General features: G+C 47.3%; 1 protein-coding gene across 1 annotated transcript; it reads right to left on the bottom strand.

Annotated features, from left to right (window-relative positions):
* Positions 1-364: 364 nt before the first annotated feature.
* Positions 365-12,891, bottom strand: SVOPL (SVOP like). Its single transcript, XM_031051312.2, has 11 exons — positions 12,820-12,891; positions 12,592-12,716; positions 11,028-11,091; positions 9,520-9,645; positions 7,823-7,951; positions 6,063-6,136; positions 4,541-4,743; positions 3,342-3,453; positions 2,464-2,545; positions 924-1,013; positions 365-550 (listed from the first exon to the last, which is right to left on the bottom strand). The coding sequence occupies exons 1-11, from the start codon at positions 12,889-12,891 to the stop codon at positions 365-367; spliced, it is 1,263 nt and encodes a 420-aa protein (XP_030907172.2).
* Between the last annotated feature and the right edge of the window lie 9,462 nt (positions 12,892-22,353).

The following is a 22,353-nucleotide window of genomic DNA, read 5'->3' as shown; positions in this document are numbered from 1 at the left end:
TTGGGTGTTTTTACTTGAATTTGCGAAGAAACGGCTTTAGTAGTTGAAGGTGTTATATGTGTCTGCTATCCTTTCTTCCTGCAGTGCCAGCAGCCCAGAATATGTGCCTGTGAAGCAGCAACTTCAAGTCAGGGCTGGAAAGGCACTAGCAAAGAGAGGCTTGTACTAGCTGAAGCAAACACACTTGCATGGGGTAGTTGGGACTAGGGGTGGCGTGCTGGTTTGTTCTTTCATGAGAAATGAGCTTTAGGCAAATGGGGTGACAGTGCTTTAAGCTGCTGCCACAGCAGGGTCTGTGCTTGCCAGTTAGGCCTTTCTTTGGCTTATTAATCCTCAGGAGAGTTTGGTTTGGATTCCAGCTGAATCATAATCTACTAGTTTCTAAAGAGCATTTAGAATAGCATTTAGCAGGAGCTCCTGGAGTGGTAATACAAACCTGCAGTGCCCTGCCTTTGGTCTCAATGGGCAGTGTGAACGCAGATATTGCACAGACGATGCACACAGATGAGAAAAGACACAGGGCCCCAAGGAAAGAAGCATTCATAAGAACCTGCAGGCAAAAACCAGTTCAAACATCAGCTCAGTGATATGGGGGGCTAGTAGTTAGGAATTAAATGGTGGGTGAAGGTTTGGAAGCACCTAAAAGACATGACAATAGGGAAAACAGTATCTTGTGAATCCTTAAGTGCTTTCAGAAAGTAATAAATACTAGCAGGCTAAGCTCTGGGATGAGATTTATGCAGAGCTACATCTGGCAAAGACTTCATAAGTACTCTGTATGAAGAGTTGGGAGCACAGAACTGATTGCATCCACCTTTTCTCTCTGTGTGTGTGTGTGTGTGTGAACTTCAGGGACATCTCTATATTTGATAGCAGTGGTTGGCACTATGTTTGTTTACCAACATTACCAAGTGTGCTCTTACTTGCGATATAAATGGGGCCACCATAGCTCCAACACGGCACAGTGACCCACTTGTTCCCATCCCCAGGGCCCGTATTGTCGTGGGGTAAACCTAAAACAGGCCAGAAGGAAATCAGATTTTAGTGCAACAGTGATCTGTGTCCTTATTTTTACTTTTTAATTTCTCTTCATCTTACTAAGGGCAGCTAGTGGGATAAGATATGAAAAGAAATGAAGGCTCCTTTGGGTCTAATTTGTGCAATTACAAATCTGCTATTTTGTGCCCTATGGAAAGCTGTAGGGCAAGTCAGTCAAATCTGGATGCAATTCCCCTGCTCTTTGCTTGCCACTACTACCACCTTTTTCTCAGCTGTGCTGGGCAGCCTACACCAAAGTTATAGAGGTTAGGCTGGATGCTAAGGGAAGAACTCAATTTATATTGCCAGGCTCTGTATTTGGAAAGCAGAAAGGATATTGTCTGCAGTCTTAGAGATTGCCTATTTGTATCAACAGCACTTTTGTTTAGAAGGAGGAAAAATTAACACAGATGCCAGTAAGAAACTCCCAGGCTTAGAAGAATGTGCTTTGTGTATTTTTTTTCACATCTTCCAAACACCTGTGCCAGTAACACACTTAAACATGTATTTTGTTTTACTTTAAGTAAGTCCTGCTACTATCAATAGATTTTAGCAAGTATACTCATGCAAGCCTTTGTAAAAATACCTTACTAGGCCAAGCCAATGGAAGTAAGGTAAGTCAGGAGGAATCCAGGCATGTGGCCAGAAATGGGAGTTCCGAGTTTGGTTTTGATCACTGAATTGTGAGTAGTATTCGTTTATGCTATGGCCATGGCAGCAATGGTCTTTACATCAACAGCATGCAATTCAGGCCTATCAAAATGTTAGTATTTGAGCCCAGTGGAAGCTTAAACGAAACAGTGTACTATTAAAAGAAGTATCTGGCCGATGCAGGGAGCTACTCCTGCTTGCTTTTTATCATTCGAGTCAAAATTTGCATGGCAAAACATTTAACTCCACTCAACTGTGTAAAAAAGAGCAATAATCCCCAGTGCACACTTCACCCACAGAAGTAATGACACTGAGGTTATGTAAAGGACAAGCTCGTGGAAGGATTGAAACTTTGCAGATGGAACACAGCAATTTGCACTAAGTGAACAAAAATTGTACATATAACCTCATACTACTCCTTAGGGTACTGGAAAAGGTTACTTTAAAGTGGTAGCTTATTTTCTAACTTTGCAGGGGTTGAGGAGGGGAAAGAGTGTGGGTTTTGGAAGATGGTGGTACACAGCATCCTCAAAAATAACGTTTTGTAGTAGCTGGCCAACAGATGCCTCAGTAGGACATTCCTCTTCCACCTCCTCTTAACATCTTCAACTAGTTTTCTGATTCCTCCTCTGATCTCACATATGAAATCGGTCACAAATACTTAGTACAAGGAAGGTGATTCTAACTAGTCAATAAATCTGGCAACATGCCTGAGTATAGGTAAATTGTCTTTCATACAACAGAGCAGATTACCATAGCTTCAGGAGCACCCACCTCTGCTGTGTAAATGTAGATGGTGTTGAAGTTGGCTGAAACCAAGGCACGCAGCATGAAGAGAAACCCAGTCATGCCTGCACTGGAGAGAAAGCCATGTGGAGCAAAGAGCTAGGCACTAAATGGGGATCAGCAGAGATGCAACCTAGCATATGCACTGTGCTAAGGCTTTTACAGCTTAATGCAAGGAAAAGCATATGGAAAAGTTGATTGCTGACATGAATAAACTTTCTTTTGTCATTGCCATGGCATGTTTGACAATGGGCTACTGCTCCTTCATTTTCCTTTAGGCAAGTATTAGAGCCTGGAGGGAATCATCTGAACAGGACCATAGTGTCTCAGCTGGTGCCTTCAGCATTACATAGAATCACAGAATGGTTTGGGTTGGAAGGGACCTTGAAGCTCTCATAGTTCCAATCCCCTGACAAGGGCAGGGACACCTTCCACTCAACCAGATTGCTCAATGCCTCATCCATCCTGGCTGTTCCTTGTCTTCCCCCAGTGAAGTGCCTGATTCTAAAACTTAGAGGAAATAGAACATTGCCAAAAAAAGGAAAAGGAAAAGGCAAATGAAAAATATGACTACTTTCTGGCAGACGTTGTTCACATCATTTTTAAGTGAATTTAGTAGAAAACTTATTGTATGCTTGGGGGAAGCCATGTGGGCTCAATAATACAAGTGACCCCCCTGCACATTGCTGCACCACAGCATGTCTTGCTGCAGCTTTCCCAGGAAGCAGAGGGATCCAATCAGTGGGGTTTTTGCAGATGTACAGGAATTGCTGTCCTGACTAACCGGTGACCCAAGACTACCACAGGTACTGCCTTCTGCACAGGATTGCAAGCCCCCCAGAATGACTCATGCTGATCCAGGCTACCTGGAGGTGCAGATATTAAGGAGAAGAAAGAATAGGGCTGTACATCCCATGGTGATACTCAGGCTCAGTCGTCTTCCAAGGAAATTGATGCCAAGAATGTTCAAAGGATTTACTGCAGATAAAAAGGAAAACTGTGAAATGTTAGACAACCTCACTGTGATGATTGTGTCTTGATAAACCTTGTACAGTGTGCCTCAAAATACCTCTCTGCATCCCCACTGCCTACCAAATGCTCTGTAAAATGCACAAACCCTGTAATTCTCTTCCTGTACCCGAACCCTGTAATTTCCTCCCATATCTCCTCTTTGTCTTTCCTTCCCCTCAGAGGATGGAGCCTGTGCTTCTCTGAAATTCCCCTCCTCTGAAGGCATCCACTGGGTGAGCACCACAGGCCTGGGTGGTTTTGCTCCCTCTGGCCACAGCCAAGCTGAAACCAGGCCCAGAGTGACTCCCATCAGCTGGGAGCCAGGCAGGTACCTGAGTGCATCACTGGACTGGTCCTGTCCTGGCTGTACCTGCAGCATCCAACACCTGCTCACTTTGTAGCTCAGCTGCTGAAACATGAGCCAGGGAAAACCTGGATGTTCCAGGCATGTTGCAATACTAGACAAACACACACAGAGTGCCAAGCTCTTTCAAGGGTGCCTTTGTGATGTCCTGCCATCCCCCAGCACTCCCAGGAAAAGCCTGCACCAGGAAGCGTTTTGGTTTGCTGGGAGTTCAGCTGTCCTTTACTGTAGTGCTCAGCACAGGACCTGCTCCTGAGGCCACCATCTCTTGGAAGGTAGGACACCCGTATGATGCATTTATTTACATCAATTTGACTATTTGCAATCTTTGCTTATTTATAACTTTCCAAAAGCTACATGTCTGGGAATTTGGGAAGCTGGGCTCAGTTCTTGTAAGTTGGGAGCAATTTTAACCAAGGCTGTCAGTACATACTAAGGAGGTCTTTGCTGTTGGAAGGACCTGTGCTATCACCAGAAGCTGAATTGCTTGCCTAGGGAGCAATGCCCTCTCTTATCCCTTGCCACCAGCTCATGGCCTGTGTCCCAGACCTTTGTTTGAAGTGCCAGTTGCCAGCAATGCAGAGAACATTGCAACACCTGGCCCATCAGTAAGCGCACACAGCTACCGGCTCTGCAGTGAGTGTTGGCTGGCTGTAAGGAGGAGCTGGCAGGGAGGGGAGAGGAGGTTACGTGCGATCTCTCCAGCAGTGCTGATGATCATGGTTTGGTAGGCAGTGGGCCTGAACAGGCGGCAGTGGCAGGGGCTGCAGCTCTCCTCAGAGTCATCGCTGGAGTCCTGCACCAGTGGGGCTGCAGAGCCACAGACGAGGTCCCGCTCCAGTAGCTCGGTGCTGGCCAAGATGACACCGTAGTAAACAAAAGCTATGCCAAGCCTGGGTGGGGAAGGAACGCTCTGGTTAGCGGCAGCAACCATGGGGAAGGTGAGGGGAATGAAATGCAGCAGGTTTTGGTGCCCTATTCTGATGTACCCAGCCAGGGTCAACCCACCACGCTCGCTTTGCTCACCCATTAGTGCTGCACCTTGCTCTGCAGCACAAGCTCTGCAGAGCTTGCCCCTGCCATCCCTTTCCTCATGCAGGGCTGTGAGTGGAGACATTGCCAAAGCACCCCTCCCTGGGAATCCTGGGAGTCTCAGCATCAGGCCCTGATGCTGCAGCTCACACGAAGCAACTGTCCAGGGTTTTGCTGTTCTCTTTCTTGCCCAGGGATTTTGAAAGGAGCTTTCATTAAGTGGCTGGAGAGGCTCACATTGCACCTTGGCTGACTGTCAAGAGCACAGCACTGGTGATGGCAGCCTGGCTGTGTCATTATCAAGTAATTCAGCACACGCCTAAGCACAAGCAGGCCAAGAAGTAATTTTCACTCTTCTTTAACTCCCCCCTGGCAGTTCCAGAAACGAGCAGCAGAATCTGGGCTAGGAGATGAGCTGCCTGGGGAGGCAAAGGATGCTTAAGGAGCACAATGGGTGGGAATGCAAACCTGAGAAAACACCAGTGACCGGGAGAGAAAGGGGGATTAACAAACAAAAAGAAGGATTATTTCATAACACACAAGTGGAGGGTGAGAGAACATGAAAAATTCAAGGCCCAACTTAGCAACAGTTTGGGTCAATGAGTTCCCATGGACTCATTATTTATACATTTCCATTCCAGACAGCAAAGTCAATGACACATATACAAGCCTTGCATACAGCCACGGGGAACACTGCATATGAAATGCATCCCTCTTCAATCTTAATTTTCCCCAGCCACTGGCACTGGTAACAGTTCATGAGTTTCTGCTGAAGCCCTGTAGGAATGATGTATTGGCTGGCCTGGAAAGTGGTGCATTTGTCCTCTTGGGAGGAGCATGTTCACACCAAGAAGGGAAGCAGAGCCATGGGCACACAGCGGGTGCACACTGCTGCCTTTCTCCTAGGGCTCCCACCCCACCTCCCCTGATCTTCCCTGTCCTGAGGAAGGGCTCACACCACTATCTGACTGACTGACACAGGGTGTCTGAGACCAGGAGCCATGCACACAAACTCCTCCTCCAGCTGGCAAGGAGCTACAGCTGCCTCCTAAAGCAGAAGTGGTGCCTTGTAATGGCAGAGTCATGGGGAGGCTTCTGCTCCCTGCACACATTCAGCTGAGAGAATGAGCTGATAACCAAATGAAAAAAAGGAAGAAAAAGAAAAAGACTTTTTTTTTACCAGATGATCCATATCTGCAAAGTGGTTCTGAGGTATTTGGGGTGGATGAGGTCCTTGAATCTTCCTCTCCTTTCCTGCAAATCATTTGAGAGAAATACAATGAAATATTATGAATTACATACTATGAAATACATATTATGAAATATTATATATTATAGGAAGTTTCTTAAAAGGCATCTTTTATACAGGGTGAGTGTCCAGTGAGAGCAGCAGGCACCCCAGGGTCTCCCTGCCCTCACCCCAAGCTGCTGATGCACAGACAGACTGACAGATGGACTGACAGCACCCCATCAGCCCTTCAGAGAGGAAAGCCCCTATTCCCAAAGGATGCCCACAGGAGGATGAGCTGCAAAGGATGGAGAGGAGAAGAGAACACCCTGAGCACCCCTGGCACCCACAGAACTCCCCCAGCTCTCAGCAGCCTGGCCCCAACATGATCATCATGGGGCTAGAGGGTGCCCCACTTGATGCTGGCAGCTCCTGTTGCCCCATGTGCTGAGGAGATGGTCCCAGCTTCCCCTGCTCTGCACATGGAGCAAGTCTGTGGCCACGTACATCTTGCTGGGAGGCCTGAAATGCCAGTGAGCAGAGACACAAGCAGGCACTGCGGGGCCCTGCCTGCCCTGCTGCTCCCCAGGAGCTGGCAGCTGCCCCAGCATCCCACTGGTGAGGGGACAAGAGCTCCCAGGGGTATTTTGGGTTGCCTTTATTTTCCTCATCATTGGTTAATGCCGAGAGGGGGCACAGCGAACAAAAACCCTTCCCACAGCCAAGGCGGGTCCATTACATAAATTCAATTAAACTACAGGGAAGCTTTAATCCTAATTAATTCCAATACAATAGCACCATCTTGCATGAATTGCTAAGGACAATGCTTGGTGCCTGTGGGATTGAATAAGCAGCAAAGAGGTCCAGGAAAGGGACTTACTTAAAAAGAGCTGGATAACAATTTTGAGGCCCTGGACAATAGGTTTGTCCAATCTCCATCTCCTGGGGGTCAAAGGAGTCACGTGAATAAGTCTTCACACCCCAGAGTCAGCACTTTTTAGACTGGGGGTAAGGGAGAGCAGTCCTGGGGGGGAAACTCTGGTTCCCAGCTCCTGTCCTGTTCTGCCTGCAACATCCACACATGCCTCTGGGCATTTTGTTCCAGTAGTAATCAACTCCTGAGTGCTCAGCTGCTTACAGGTGGAAACAGTAGTAGCTGTGAAATGGCCTCTCCTGCTCTGACCCTCTTCTGCTGGTCCGTGTCTCCACATTCAGGGACCTGGGTGCTGGGACCCAGTGGATAAGCCCAGCCAGGGGCTGGGAGAAGCCCTTGAGAGACATGAGTTGATTTCATGGCTGGGACCCTGAGCAGCCACAGTCCTGGGAGGGACCCCAGGGGGCAGGTCCCAGGTCTCATGGCACAGGGGACAACCCTGGGGACGGCTGGGCAGTGAAGGAGAACAAACTTTGCCAAGGACCCTCTGTGTAGTAAAGGAAGCAGATCTTTTCTCAGCACAATATTTTTCTGAGTGAACACAGAGAATGCAAAACACCCCAGAAAACTCAATTCCAGTTTGAGGGCCAAGATTGCTGTCTCTCCAAAAGAAAAACGACATCTTCATCATCATATTCAATAGCTGTTTGGAACCAAACCAGGCAAGGAGGGGGAGAGAAGCAGAGTGAGATGTGCTTGGCCATCCTGCTCCCTTCCCTATCCTCAGATCCCAGCAGCCCTAGGCAGAGGGGCCAAGCAGTGCAATGGCTCAGCTTACCTTGGCGGGCTCCCTCAGCACTCCCTCGGGCATCACCACCCCATTCATCTTGGCTATCCTCTGCAGCGTGGCCAAAGCAGCTGCCACATTGCCCATGGACATGTTGCACCGCGCCGACTCCGGGATGAACTGAAAGCAGAACAGCATCAGAAAGCCTTTCTGCACCTCTCTGTCCACACAACCCTCCTCACAGCTTCCCGCCATGCCCAGGAGCCTGGCCAGTCTAGCACAGGGCACCACCTCAGCTGGAGCAGCCTTTTGCCTGTGCTCCTCCCCAGCCATTTCCTGGCGCATCCCTGTGTGTCCCAGCTCCCCATACCTCACGGTGGGCAGCTCACCCTGCCCAACAAACCCATTTCTTGGTCCACTTCCTAGGGATCTGCTACTGAGCTGACTGTGTCAGGCATTTATAAGAGGTGGAAGCCAAAGACACATTTAACAAAGACAGCTCTTATTAATTGTAATTCTAAAACATGATGACGCACTTATCACTTACTTAAGCAAAAGTCTTAGAAGACACAGCAAGGCCATTAAAAAAAAGAAGACATGGATGACTTTTACAAACTCATCACTAGCATCTGCAGCATTCACCCGCACCTGTGGTCTTGCCAAAATAAGTTACCTTTTCATTAAATGACGGTTCTATTAAATGATAAACAATTACATCTGTATCACTGAAATGGGAGTGAAAGATTCCTTCTCTTCTAAAGGTATGTATGCTGACTGTGTCTTTTTTTTCCCTTCTAGACTAAAAACTTTTTGTACCCTCTTTTTTTATCTTTTTTTTTTAATGGCAAAATATCAGGAATACCAAACATCAAAGCTATATGAGTGAACATTCACATTGACCTTGCATTTGACTGCCCAGGTAGCACCCCGGGTGGACTTGTCTATTTGTTCAGCTGCAGGAAGGGGTTTCTCATCTGCACAGCTTGCACCAGCCACAGCTGCAGCACCCATGAGCACTGTAAGTAGGGATTTTCCACACCACTCCCCACAAATCAGACTGTCCCCACATCTGAGGCTGATATTTCTGAAGCTTGAGTAAACCTGGGGAAGTTGCAGTTGACCCAAACACCCATTTGCTCTGTGAACACTTTACTGAGGTTTCATTCACAAGCACTAACACATGTAAAGACTAAAGGGACCAGCACTAGACTGAAGATATTGTGATTTTTATACCCTTCCTAGCCTGTCTTCCTCTCGATGGTGCCCATCACCATGGTCCCTGGGTATTGCTGGCACCATAGACAATGGAGCCTGGGGTGCTCAAGGGCAACAGGAGGGCAGCAAAGCCAAGCCATCTCCCACAGGGTGACATCTCCTCAGCATCTGATCTGTAGCCTCCCCAGGCCATCAGGACCTTTCCAAGCCCCCCAGATGAGAGGGCTGAAGTGGTGAAAGGAGGACACAGTGAAGGTGGTAAAATACTGGAGCAGGTTTCCCAGAGAGGTGGTGGATGCACCATCCCTGGAGACATTGAAGGCCAGGCTGGATGTGGTTCTGAGCAACCTGATCAAGTTGAAGATGTCCCTGTTCATTGCAGGAGGGTTGAACCAGATGACTTTAGAAGGTCCCCTCCAACCCAAACTATTCCATGACATCCCCAGGTTTGTGGGGGGTTCAGGGCAATGACTCTTGGTGCCTGGGGAGATGCCAGGTCAGTGGCAGGGAGCAAGGAGGGAAGCTTTTCCTACCTTGAACACCAGGATGAGAAGGATGCCGGGGATGGAGGCAATTCTGATCAGCCATCGCCAGCCAATGGTTGGGTTCACCACCGATGCCAGGCCAATGATTAACATGGAACCTGCCAACCAAAACACCTTTCCAAGGGAAAGGAGGGTGTTAAAACATGCACACATGTCAACAACTTGTTTTCTTCTCTTCATGTCTGGTTCCATGGATAGGTGGGGATCTGTGATGGGGAGCACTGCAGTTCAAACTGACCCATCCTATGCCATTCATGAGAAGCTCAGCTTGGGCTGACGGAAAGAGGGAATGAAAGATGAGGATTTGGGGAGGGATGGCTGACGACAGTCTTAATTAGCTCCAGATGCAAACAGATCACTTGCTGTTATGTTGTATTTAAAGCCACTTCTTTTTGTCCTTCCAGTCACTGCTCTGCTAATGCTCATGCCCATGAATTTTCCTCTTGTCTAAATCTCTGCAGGGATGCAGCAGATTTACAAGCACCAAAGGCAAAAGTGGGCCAGATTTCCACTGCTGGAAGTTGGTGGATCTCCAGGAGACTCAATGCCAAGTTATACCAACAGAGAATCTGGCCCCCTGATCTGCAAGTACATTCCTCCCCCAGGTTCACTTGTTGCCATTAGGAGATGTATCCCTTTCCAGGGGACCACCCAAGGGAGTTCAGCCAACACAAAGCACAAACAAACACATAGGAGCCACAAGAAGTTTATGAGTAATCTGTGGGCAGAAATAAATTTCTGGGGAGAAATAACATTGTTCCTTTTTATAAAACCTTGTGTTTCTGGTGACACTGTGGTAATGAAGCCCTGGGATCAAACAGGCAGTAATGAAAAGCAAATTATCCCTTCCACCAAGACCATATACGAACACTTCTGGTTCAATAGTCAGATGGATTCATGTGCTCAACAAGGGCTCCACAGATCATTTGCACATGCAGCAAGTGCCCATTGTAGAAATCTGGCATAAGCACCCACCCAAGTCATGCTTGCTGTGGTCTTTGCCCAGCGAGCGGGCACAACCCTCCCAGCACGTCTGGGGCCAAATTTGGGAATCTGTGTTACCCCTATCCTACACAATGTCCAATGTGCTTGGACAGGGAGAGGCGCAGATTAGGAACTCATCTGGGCATCATCTTTTTAACTGCCTATTATCAATGGTGGTCCAAAGAGAGGAGGGAATGAGCTCAGGCCTGGAGGGGGCTGGCAGTGCTGCTGGCTCTATTGCCTACCAGCCCATCAGCACTGGCCCATTGTGCCAGCCAACACTCAAAGTCCCCATGCAGTGGTTGGAGAATCCAGTTACTTGACGTTAGGGCCTCTTTTCTGCAGGCAGCTGCCTTTAATAATGCAGATGCCACACTCTGGGGCTCAGATCCAGACAAGCGTGAATAGTCTGGGAGAAAGGCTGGTGTCCTGGAGATCCAGCTTCCAAACAGCAGTGGGACAAATCCCCTGGGACTTGGGGCTAGAAGAAACAGTAATGTGTTCACTCTTACCTGAGATAAGGGCAACATGTATCCTCTGTATTTGGTGGGCAAAAATTCTGTTTCTATGATAAGCCTAGAGAAAAAGGGGGGGGGGGGGGGGGGGGGAAATACAGAAATACAGCAACAATGAGAACTTCTATACTAATGAAGTACCAGTGCAGCTCAGTCAGTCCTGGATGTTGCTGCCTGTAGACAGACTACCATCCCTCTTCCACCACTGAGCAGCACCCCAAGATGATGGATCCCTGTTTAATGTGCCTTCCACTCAGACACCAAATTACACGCAAGGGAGATGCGCACCATGAATCCTTTGCCACAGCCATGGCTATAGGATACAGGCAGGTAAACACTTCAGTCTGTGCATCAGAAAACCTGTGGGAAGATCCTGTGGGGTGACCAAGGTGTCAGCACAGATGTAGAGCATGTTTGTAGACATAGATAATTTTTAGTGAATTTTTCATTAGAGAAAACAGCCTATTCCACTTTTTATCAAGCCTGAGGGAGGAGCTCTCACAGGCAGCTCTCAAGTTCACAGGTGGGAATTGCGCTTCCTTGGCTGGAAGGAGGGCGGTAGTGAGACACCCATGTTGGCTCCTTCTATCTCAGCTGTTGAAGTGTTTTATAAAATGTGCAATCTGTGCAATTTCCCTCCATCCTCAATAGGCTCATGAGCAGCCTTCATGGCCAGGGAATGGGGGCCCTCCTGTGAAGGAGGCAGTGCTGGTTGCTCAGCAGATGTGAGACCCAGGAGCAGGGTGCCTTCCACTCCCAGCAGCACCTATCTACCTCTTGTCTTTCCCATGGCAAAGGGCTTTTTGGTCAACACAGCTGTTTTGGGGCTTTTCTCCCTGGGCAGCAACCAGGCTTCGAGGAACCATGGAAGATGCTCTCTCCGAGAGAGCTGAAAGAAACAATTTACTTTCACAGACTCCTAGTGCACTGGTTGCCAACACTGTGAATTTCTGCTCTCCCTCTCCATGTCCCCCTTCCCACCCCAGCAGGGCAGAAAGTTTCATTTAAAGTGGAAACGTTTTACATCAGTTCAAGAAGAATTTGCTACTTCAGCAGAATTACTGTGACTTCTTTAGGAAGAAGCAGCCTTTGCTCATCTGTTACCTGTCTAATTGGTTATATATGTTTTTAATAATCCTTCTGTCACTGGCTTAACATAAACCAGCTGCTTCCTCTATTCCAGGGCTTGGGAGTCCTTGGGAACTGCAGTTTAGGTTCATCAATGAGGATTCAGTGAAATTACAGAACGGTGTTTTGTTTTAAGGAGATGTGGGAATTTGCTCCTCTTTCTGATGTAGAAATTTGCTCCCCTTTCCCCTTCCATCCCCAGTGGAGGCCCCTTCCCCACTGCCTCCCCCAGGCTGCAGCACAGCCATGGCTTATCAGGCTCAGCCAAGGGAAAGAGGATGCACTGCCAGGGTCAGCCAAAATGAGCTGAAGAGCCTTTCTTGCTGCAAACCCAGGAACTCAGCCCCTCTGGACCCATGGGTGGCTTCATTAACTTCCCTATGGAGGATGGCTTGGTGCTTCCTGTGCTACAAGGCATGAGGCACAACCTTACCCTTGTGCATGGCCTGATACGCCACCTCCTACCATGGCCCGCAGGAACACAAACCAGATGTAGGATGGGGCAAAGGAGGTCAGCAGGGAGAAATAGGCTCCCCAGAGGAATGAGAGCAGCAGAATCTGCAAAAGGGGAAAAATGAGAGTCATCAGATCATGGGCTCGGTGGGATGCATGGCTCCGGTGGGGCTCAGGAGAAGACATGCACCCCATGGCACAAACTCACCTTCCAGCGGCCATACCTGTCAGCCAGCAGCCCGAGCACTATGCTGAACACCATGTAGCCAAAAAACACCATCTAAAGGGAATTGAAACACAGCTGTGGAGGGCCCAGGCCTGGCAGCACCGGTCAGCTCTGCTCTTTGAACTGCAGGTGAGATGAATGCTCTCTCTGAGCAGCAGGACAAACTGCAGTGCCCAGAACCATGAGTGAGGTGGCTATCAGGGGTTGACTTCCTCCAAGCAGGTACTCGCTGCTTCAGCCCTCAGAGATGGGGATTGGGTGGCAAGGATTCCAATATGGAAGTGGGAGTTTGTTTTGACATGACAGTTCTGGGCATGGATGTGTGCTCACATCAGCTCGCTTTCTGGTTTACTACACTTCTAGTCCCTGAGAGGAGACCCCAGGAATTTATTTGGTCCCCTGGGAAATGTACTTTACAAAGCCTGTGGCAGTGCCCTGACAATGATCGCATGGTGGATGACCTGCATGAGGGGAACACAAGCCACTCACCGTTGTCACTAAAGCCAACTGCCAGTCTTGAAGCTGCCATTCACATCGGATGTAAGGGGACACAACAGCTATTAGCATGATCTCCATGGCTTCAGCCACCTTCGGGAACAAACGTGCAAGTTAGCAAGAAGGGAAGCCCACAGGGTTAAGTCCCTCGATCCTACCAAGCCTGCAGCCATGGCAGTCCCATCATGTCAAAACAGCCCTGTGAAGCCAAGGTGCCTCCATAGTGGTCTGAATCCTGCACCTGATCTGGAAGACATAAGCACTTGAAAAGCAGGTATCTAGGTACACTGTATAACTAGGAAGACTAAAAAGACTCATCCTTTCCAGAAGGCACTCTTACCCATCTGTGCTAGTGCAAGACCTTCAACTACCTCTGGAAACCAAGCTGCTTGGTTAGGTACTTAGCTGTGAATTCAGGCATCTAGCACAAAGATGACCTCTTAGAGCTGTTTTTTATTAAAAACTTCATTGCTCCTTTGGCTGTTTGCCCCAGCAGCTGGCTTCAGTTAAGAAATGAGCCTATCATTTACACATAGCTAGAGGCTTTTACATCTCAGCTGCAGTGATTCTCGTGGATGTGGCCCCATTGCATCTTTACCCCAGCCTGGCCTCAGGCTTTTGTCTCTGGTCAGAGATCAGACCTACCTGGCAAGACCCTGCCAGTTAGGAAGGTTTTCAGGTAGCCAAGGGTAGGAGGACAGCAGCCAGAGTGTACAGGGTTTGGGTACCCTCAGGATGGCATAAAAATTGCTGTTGGGAGGCTGAACCTAACCCTCAGGTGCTACTGAAGACATGCCCCATCAGTGCTGCCTAGTGGGACACTGCTCAGTGGCAGGGGCCATGCCAGGATGCTCTAAGCCACCCTGCTCAGCTTTGCCCTGAAATAGCAATGTCAGTTGTGGCCAAGATCTATTTTGAGCAAAGATGACAACAGCAGAAATCCTGCTTGAGTAGGTATGTGTGAAAAATATAGACTGCAATATGGTGCTTATGGTTGTTACTGCACATAATAAGGAAAATGAGGAAAGTGTTTTTCAGGCCAGTGCAGATGGCTGCAGATACCTACCCCAGTGCTTCCCATGATCAGGAAAAGCAAAATGTGGAACCTTCCAAATCCAATGGTTTCCACAGCTTCTTCCACTGTAAATGTCTTCTGTCCTGAGAATCAAATGGAAAGGAAGACAGAGACAAAATAAATCCCATGTCAGCAATCAAATTGTACCTCCCTTTTATGAAATATCAGCATTTTCCATGTTACTGTGGGTCCACACCAGAAAAAAGGCTGGAAACATCTACTAGTGGTGTGTCTATTAACCAGCCCCTAGGTACATTGGTGGCTGGACACATCAGGTGATTGCTGAAACAGCAGCCAGCAGGAAACAGGGCATGGGCCTGAAGGACATCCTTGTACTGAATTACTAAGGATGCTTTGGAAATCCATGGCTTGGACTCTGTCTATTCCCTTCCCCTGCCCAAACTGCCCTAAGGTTCACTCCCGCTTCACCCCTGGGGTATGGGCCCACTCCCAGCATGGGCAGTGTGAGCCAGGGCCTGCCCCAGTCTCAAAGCCCTGCAAGAAACTACAGCTGGGAGCTCTGGGCTCAGTTTTGTCTCCTAAGCCTTTATTCCTGACTTTTCCACCCCATTTCACGAGCAAACAAAAGCATCTCAAGATTAGGGCTGGGGTGGTTTTATAAACAGACCTGGCAGAAAGCTTTCAGTATATGTATGCTTTTAAGCTCTTATTTAGGTAAAGTCAGAGCTGTGTAAATTTTTCAGTCAGGCCATTTGTCTTTCAACTCAGTCATCTCAAATCCATCAACATTACCTATGTAATGGAACAGAGAAAATTATTTTTTTTTTTTGCAAATTCAGCCTTTTTAATGGTTTTCTACATTTTTTTTTTTTGCTTAAAAATCCTTTTTAAGTAGAATACATTTATTTATTTGCTAACAATAAAAGAATACTTGAATATCAACATAATGTTTACACAAAGCAGAGACCTGAGAAAAGCCAGACGAGCCGGCTCTTCCTACCACCATATGTGGCAGCCACCACCCTGATGGCTGTGGTGGGAGAAGACCAGTATAAAACTGATACTTGTGTTTCCATGTACAGAGGTTTAGGTAGCTAGAGTGCCACAAATGGGGACCCTCTCTCTAGCCCAGATAATGAGGACCCAAATTCCTAGTCCTGTTAATACAAACCCACCTTTTGGGGGTTCTTGTCTCTCCATGTGGATTTCCTCCAGACCAATAGTATTTTCTGCCTCTTTTGGTGCAGTGGCCATCTCAGCTCCTGCTAGGATCCACTGTCACTGTCAGGCAGGGCTGGGATTTAACGGTGAAACCTCTGGGCAGTCACAAAGCCATCTGAGCCATAAGCCAGCAAAGCAGCTCCCCGTGCTGGAGTGGAAACATTAAGACATGGTCAAACATGACTTTGTTTCAAGCAGCTACTGGGACATGTCCCATACCATAGTGGGTCTGGTGAAAAATACATAGAAACTGCACAAGATAAGTTAGTTGAACTGACAGAGAATACTCATTGCATTGTGCTGGCCAGGGATTGCCTTAGGGAAGACTGGAGGCCTGCTAACCTTCCCCAGCCAGAGAGTGAAATGCAGAGGCAGGCAAAAGATTCTGCATCTCCAAGAGTCAAGATATAACATGACTGGCAGCAGGTTGCCCTTGTTGAAGGCAGAAATTGCTGCCCCTTGGGAGCTGGGGTTGAGAGGGCTGTAGAGGTGCTGCACTCTGTAATTGCTCATGGGAACACTGAGGCAGAGCCAAAGAGTGGGAAGAGCCAAGGAGCAGGGTGGCAAACCTGATCCTCTGCTTCATGCCCCACTGCACTAATCCCCATACTCTCAGGTCAGCAAGAAACACAGCTGTGTGTTCTGGATTGCAGCAGGAGAGAGCTGGCTTCCTCCACCCATGTTTCTATTTCCCAGTGCTAGATCTCTTGGCCTGATCTCAGCCACTTTTCCTGGTCAGAAAAGCTCATCTTAATCCCAGGGCAGGGATTAGGCACACCACTTGCTTTAACCCACAAGCTTTCCTGCTGAGTGCTCAACACATCTTCAATTTGATGAAACCCTCTCCTTTGATTACCTCCCTTCATGGTCACTGGACTTGGCCCAAGCAGCATTTACAGCCACCCACCAGTGATTGGGGATGCTGCAGTAAGGTGAAGTTTGAGGGAATTAATGACTAAGAGCATCTATAATACAAAATCACAGCTGAGACAGAGGGCAGCATAAACACAGAAAGCACAGAGTTAGAGCATTCCCAAGCTGGAAACCTTAAAAGCATTAAACCGAGGTACATTTACAAGGAGGTCATCTAAGGGCTATTGACAGATTAGTCAGTTGGGTCACATACACTGACCTTGCTGTTACAGATCATTACAGTCTGCATACGCAAGAGGATGCATAGGGTGCTGCTTACAAATGTTTCTCAGCAGTGTAATCAGAGGCAGCAATAGCTGCCAGCAGCACACAGTGCCACCAGTCAGGGAACATTTCCAAATGGAACCAGCTCAAGAGCAACCAAACAGGATGCTTGGAAGAGCCTGGGAGAAGAGGTAAAGCTTTACTGAATGTCTGAATTGCAAAGGGGTCTGCAAGCAGATCTGGAGACCTGGTTTTCTCCTTTTCTGTCTCTATGATTAGGAACCTGCCACCAGCTGCAGCTCTTCCAGAAAAGGGGAAGAAGCCCCAATCCCTGGCATTGCTGTACAGAGCTCCTGATGAGGCTCAGGTGCTCAAGCAGAAGGGTGCAGTGACACCTCTGACACCCCACAGTAACCCAGACACCCTCAGAGGCATCAGCATAGTGGATTGCACCTATGTGAGACACATTGCTCTCAAATAGCAGGGGGTGAGCAGGTAGGGTACGTTTTCTGGCATCTCAGCTAACACCAGAAATCTGTGGAGGCACCTGTATCCCTCTCTGTCCAAGTACTGGGGGAGCTGGAGCAAAATTCACTCATCCATAAGCAGACAAGAAGCCACTGTTCAGGTAAGTCCCTGGCACTGTACACTCTGATATAGTATTTATGTTGAAAGGACAGAGATTCAGATGCAACTCTTCAGTAAGCCTCCTAACTGCTCCTACCAAACCCACAGTTTGATGATCCCAAACCTTTACAGCCCTGTTTGCCTTGAGGGAATAGCTAGTATCTATTATCCCTCTTTGGGGGGTTGCTATTTGTAAATCCCACTGAAAATACTAAATACCAATTACATGAGCCAAAATACCCGTAGTGAGAAAGCTGCTGCTAGCAGGGAAAAGAGTGATTCTGCATCAAAAGGGAACAACCAAGAGTACAGTGAAACTGCTGCTGGGACCTGACAGAAGGATGCTGTGATCCCACACTGGAGGGCTGCAAGGCCACAAAGGGCACACAGATGTGATCACAAATGCTGTGACTGAGACCAGCTGGGAATCCTGTCAGTAAAGTCAGTGAACTTTCAGCATATGACATACAAATGAACAGATACCCCCACTATTAACTCATGGCTTGATTAAATATTTTTTCTCTTTCTGAGTACAGCTTTCTTACCTCTGCAGTGTCTCAGGCACGAAGGAGCAGACCTTCTCTTCTGGTTGTTTTCTTTCCCTTCTATTTTCTTTTTAGAGTGCTGGTGGTGCTGTGGTTTTGGGATGCAGCTCCCGGGAGTCACGTTTCCTCCTTGCTGGGCATAGGCAAGTCCCTCTTCACCTGCCTCCACCCTGCAGGTGGGGTTTCCCAGTGCTGACCTGTGCCAGTCCCTTGGCACCTACAGGTCCTCCACAGGAGCTGCCCACCACAGGTGATGGTGCTTGCCCATCTCTTCTCGTGGGGATGACCTCAGGGAGATGGAGGGAGGGCACTGGGGAGACATCCGTATTGCAACACCAGCAAGATTTTAAATGACAGGTTTTGGGGGCAGGTCCAGAAGCACCCATGTAAAGTGCCTTTGCCATCCCCTTCAAAGTCGTGAGCAGCCACCAGCCCCTCTTGGGCCAGATGAAGTCAACTGAGGTGTCAGCACCATGAAAAAAATTAGACTTATTTATCTGCTTCATCCGAAATTTCTTGACCAAGTACCAAACTGTAGGGAGCATTCATGGCTTAAACTGCCACAGTGATCCTGCCCTTACTGTGCAGCAAACCTCAGTGCTCCAGGTTGTGTTGGCCAGTGAATCTGAGGTATGATAGGTATTGTGCTGTAGACTAGGAGCATCTATGCCAACCTTTACTACTCAAGAGTGTTGGTATTGCTGAAAGCTAACGAAGACACTGGGATGTTTTTTCTTTCTCCCACATAAGGGTTCCCAAATCCTTTTGTTTTGAAATACCTACATTGAGCTGGCAGCAAAGCTGCAATAGTTTTATCAAAGCGTGTAGCTCCCATGCCAAATATGCTTCTAAGCATCTGGAAGACATTTTCTACCAGCCAACATATGCTATTTAACAGCCTTATTTTATATTTTCTTCTTAATAATATCTAATATTCAGCTACAACCATTATTGGCATCCACTGAACTAAGATGCATTATCCAGGCTGCCAGATACATACCATTATGTTTTCATTGCAAAAGCTCAGACAGCGTGCGTGCAGTCACAGGAGGGTGCAGATGTTTCGGCATTCCAGCTTCCCAGCACAGAATCATAGAATGATTAGGGTTGGAAAGGACCTTAAGATCATCTCGTTCCAACCTCACTGCCATGGGCAGGGACACCTCATATTAGACCATACTGCCCAAGGCATGATGATTATGACCAAATATAACAATATATTATGAACGTAATATAATAAATATAATAATGACCAAAATACTATTGACACTCTCAGCCAGAGAGACGTGCTCTCAGGCCCAGGTGTCTGGGATTGAGCAAAGAGATGCTATGTCTATTACATTTTCGTAACCACCTTGTGATATTTTAGTTACCTGTTAGGAAAATGTAAAGACTGATCAGAGTAGAATGTGAAAGGAAATGTCTGCTTCTGTGAAAGCTCCAGGAGAAACAAACGAATGAGGGTGAGAAGAAAGGTCTACATGCTGGCCATAGACAGGATGAAGAGCCATCATATGGGTAAACACTATTTGCTGCAGGAGCCAGAGGCCAGGATCCAAGAAACAGTTGACTCCTGAAGTTTATGTGAGCTCAGTCCAAAAGACAGTTCATCATCAACAGTCCAGAGGACCTATGAGACTGCACAGGAATCTGATACCTGGCTTTCCTGATCCTTCACATCACCAAAGTTGTCCTGGCAGGAGCACCTGGCCACACACAGCAATAGCTCTCATGAGAAGGAATAAAAACTCCAGGAGAGAATGAGTGTGAGTGACTGACACTAGTTTGATTGACTTTGTTACCCCTTCCCCTTCTTACATGGTCATTAACTGAGGCTTTCTGTATAATTTCCTATATGATAATATAACTCATGTCACCAGCTTTCAAAACCAAAACACATTCCTAGCAATGAGATGAGCTTTGGATCCAGAAACACCCATTCCTCCCTAGGTACTGATCCCGAGTCCACCCTGGAGGAGCACACCCAGGTAGTTACAAGTCACACCTCCTCTAGCAATGGCTGAAGTTCAGATAAAGACATGAATGTTGTACCAAGGTCTGCTAGTTTGTAACAGGGGTCTCTGCTGGATCTAACCACACGTGGTGGCCACATTCACAGAACCAGCTAGCAAACATGGTTCCGTTCAGTTTAGCAGCTATGCAGGTGAATGGGTTGCCAATGCTCTATTCCAAAATTCCCTTCATCTTCTGCAACAAAACCTTCTAAAAACAAGGAGCTCTTTGGAACATTTGTGGGGTTTTAAAGAAGCCTTAAAAACAACACAGATGAAAGCTCGGGCTCTCCTCAAAGTGTGTAAGAACAACCTTGCCTCCCAGCAGTATTTCATCTGAATGTTCCCTGATGATAAGTGGACTTGGTCCTCTTGTGGAGTGGGGAAGTGCCATCTTCATACCATGAATGCTCAAGTGAGCCACAGGCTCTGATGTGTTACTCAGTTGCACTCAGAAAGGGAAAACTGTATACAGAATTAAGCCAAATGTTTGAATCACTGCTCGGTGCAGTAAACAACAGAGCATCTTGTCACCTGCAGTATTCACAGGATAACTTTGTTTTTCCTGCCTAAAATGTAAACCTCAGACAAAAAGCAAAACACCAAGAAGCTCTAAAAGGAACAGATATTCTGTTTCAGGTAAGCACCTTCTCAGTTTCATTGCAATCACATGGCTGGGTGCAATGAAGATAAAATATGTTTGTGCAGAAAATCCATCCACTGTTTCATAAAGCAAACTGTTTTTTCTGCATTTAGTAATGCATCAAACTAGTTTGGCCTTTCTTGCTTCGTGACAGCTTTTCTTCTGAATAGGAATAAACAGAACAGGCTGGAAGAAAGAAACAAAGCCTATGTGCATAAGCTGAGCCACTGCGAAAACAGCTGCATTCAAGTTCATGTGGTTTTTGGTATCCATGCCCCAAGAACTGGTGACATGAGGCCATGCATGGGTCATAGATACACTCCTGTGCCCACTTCTCAGCTCCACTGCTGCTTCAAACCCAAGCTGTTGTTAGAAGGGAAAAAGGCTCATGGGTCTGTTGGTAACCAGTGCCCAATACCAGTATGGCTTCTTGAGACCACAGGGGAAAAAGTAGAGAACTACATTGCCTGGGGCAGTGTAACAGGAAGGTAGCTCTCAAGCCTGACTTTTGCAGACAAGCACGGCCCTTGATGACTGCTGTACTGTGTGTCCTGCTGGCAACACTTCCATGTGGGTTTCTTTGGTGGAGATGGGTATCAGGGCTGTGAAGTTTGAAAATAGAGCTTCTTTGGTCACATCCCACAGAAGGGAGCACTCTCACCTCCCAGATCCATTGGTATGCTGTGTTTGAATTTTATATCCTCTGTGGTTAGCAAAAAATAGTGTTACATTGGAACACGTTGCTCAGAGAAGCTGTGGCTGCCCCATCCCTGGCAGTGTTCAAGGCCAGGTTGGATGGGGCTTTGAGCAACCTGGTCTAGTGGAAGGTGTCCCTGCCTATGGCAGGGGGTTGGAGTTGGCTGATTTTAAAGTCCCTTCCAACCCAAACCATTCTATGATTCTATGATTAACATATTCAGTTTTAAAGATTAGTAATCCATGAATATTTAGGAAGTTCACAGTACATCAATACTTCAAATTATTCTCAACTGTTTTGATTCCTCTCTTCTTTCTGTTCATTAGGTATTAGCATTTCTATGGTCTGCTTTAACATTCCCAGCTTGAAAAATAAAGCACATGGGGAGCTATCTTAAGTCTCCAGTGAGAAACAAGTCAATAGAGATAAATAAATTGGCTGCCAATGTGGAAACTGGCACTCTCTTTTGTTTACACAGCTCAAAACTAACACTTTTGTTAAGTGATAACGTGTGCAAACTTCTATAATCCAGTGCTGTCAAGCCCCGGAGCAAATCACATAAAAAGAGGGTTGTTGTACTAAAGCATAGAGAAAATTGCAAGCCTGCAATATGATCTGTCTTCGAGCTGGTTTGCACTGTGTGCTAAATGAAGGGCTGCAATCTTATAAGGGCCTTAATTGTGTCATATGATCAACCACAGCTTGAAGCAACAGCCAAAACATATTTTCCTCTGAAAGAAATATGCCACAAAGACAAGGCAGCAAATGGAGCAAAACACACGAAAGTTGATTATTAATAACCAATTTAATTCAAAAGCTGCATACAGTAGGCAGCTGACCTGATCAAATGCTGAGGACCAGGTACTTGGCAAAGACAACAGTGGAGATACTTAGCCAAGGGTTCAGCCATCCTGGCTGAGGGAGTTCACCTCTCAGCTGCTACAGCAGTATATGTAAATGTGGCTAGGACACTTTCATCTACAGCTGCTCTTCTTTCAAGGGCCACATACCATTCTGTTTCACCTTATATACCATATCCTGTGGGTGAGCTACCACAAGAAAATAGAGCCTGGTCTGAGAAGCAAAGCAGCAATGCACTGGAT

The sequence above is a fragment of the Melopsittacus undulatus genome, chromosome 5, assembly GCF_012275295.1.
Source record: "Melopsittacus undulatus isolate bMelUnd1 chromosome 5, bMelUnd1.mat.Z, whole genome shotgun sequence".
Classification (NCBI taxonomy): Eukaryota; Metazoa; Chordata; class Aves; order Psittaciformes; family Psittaculidae; genus Melopsittacus; species Melopsittacus undulatus.
This window is presented reverse-complemented; position numbering and strand designations above follow the sequence as displayed.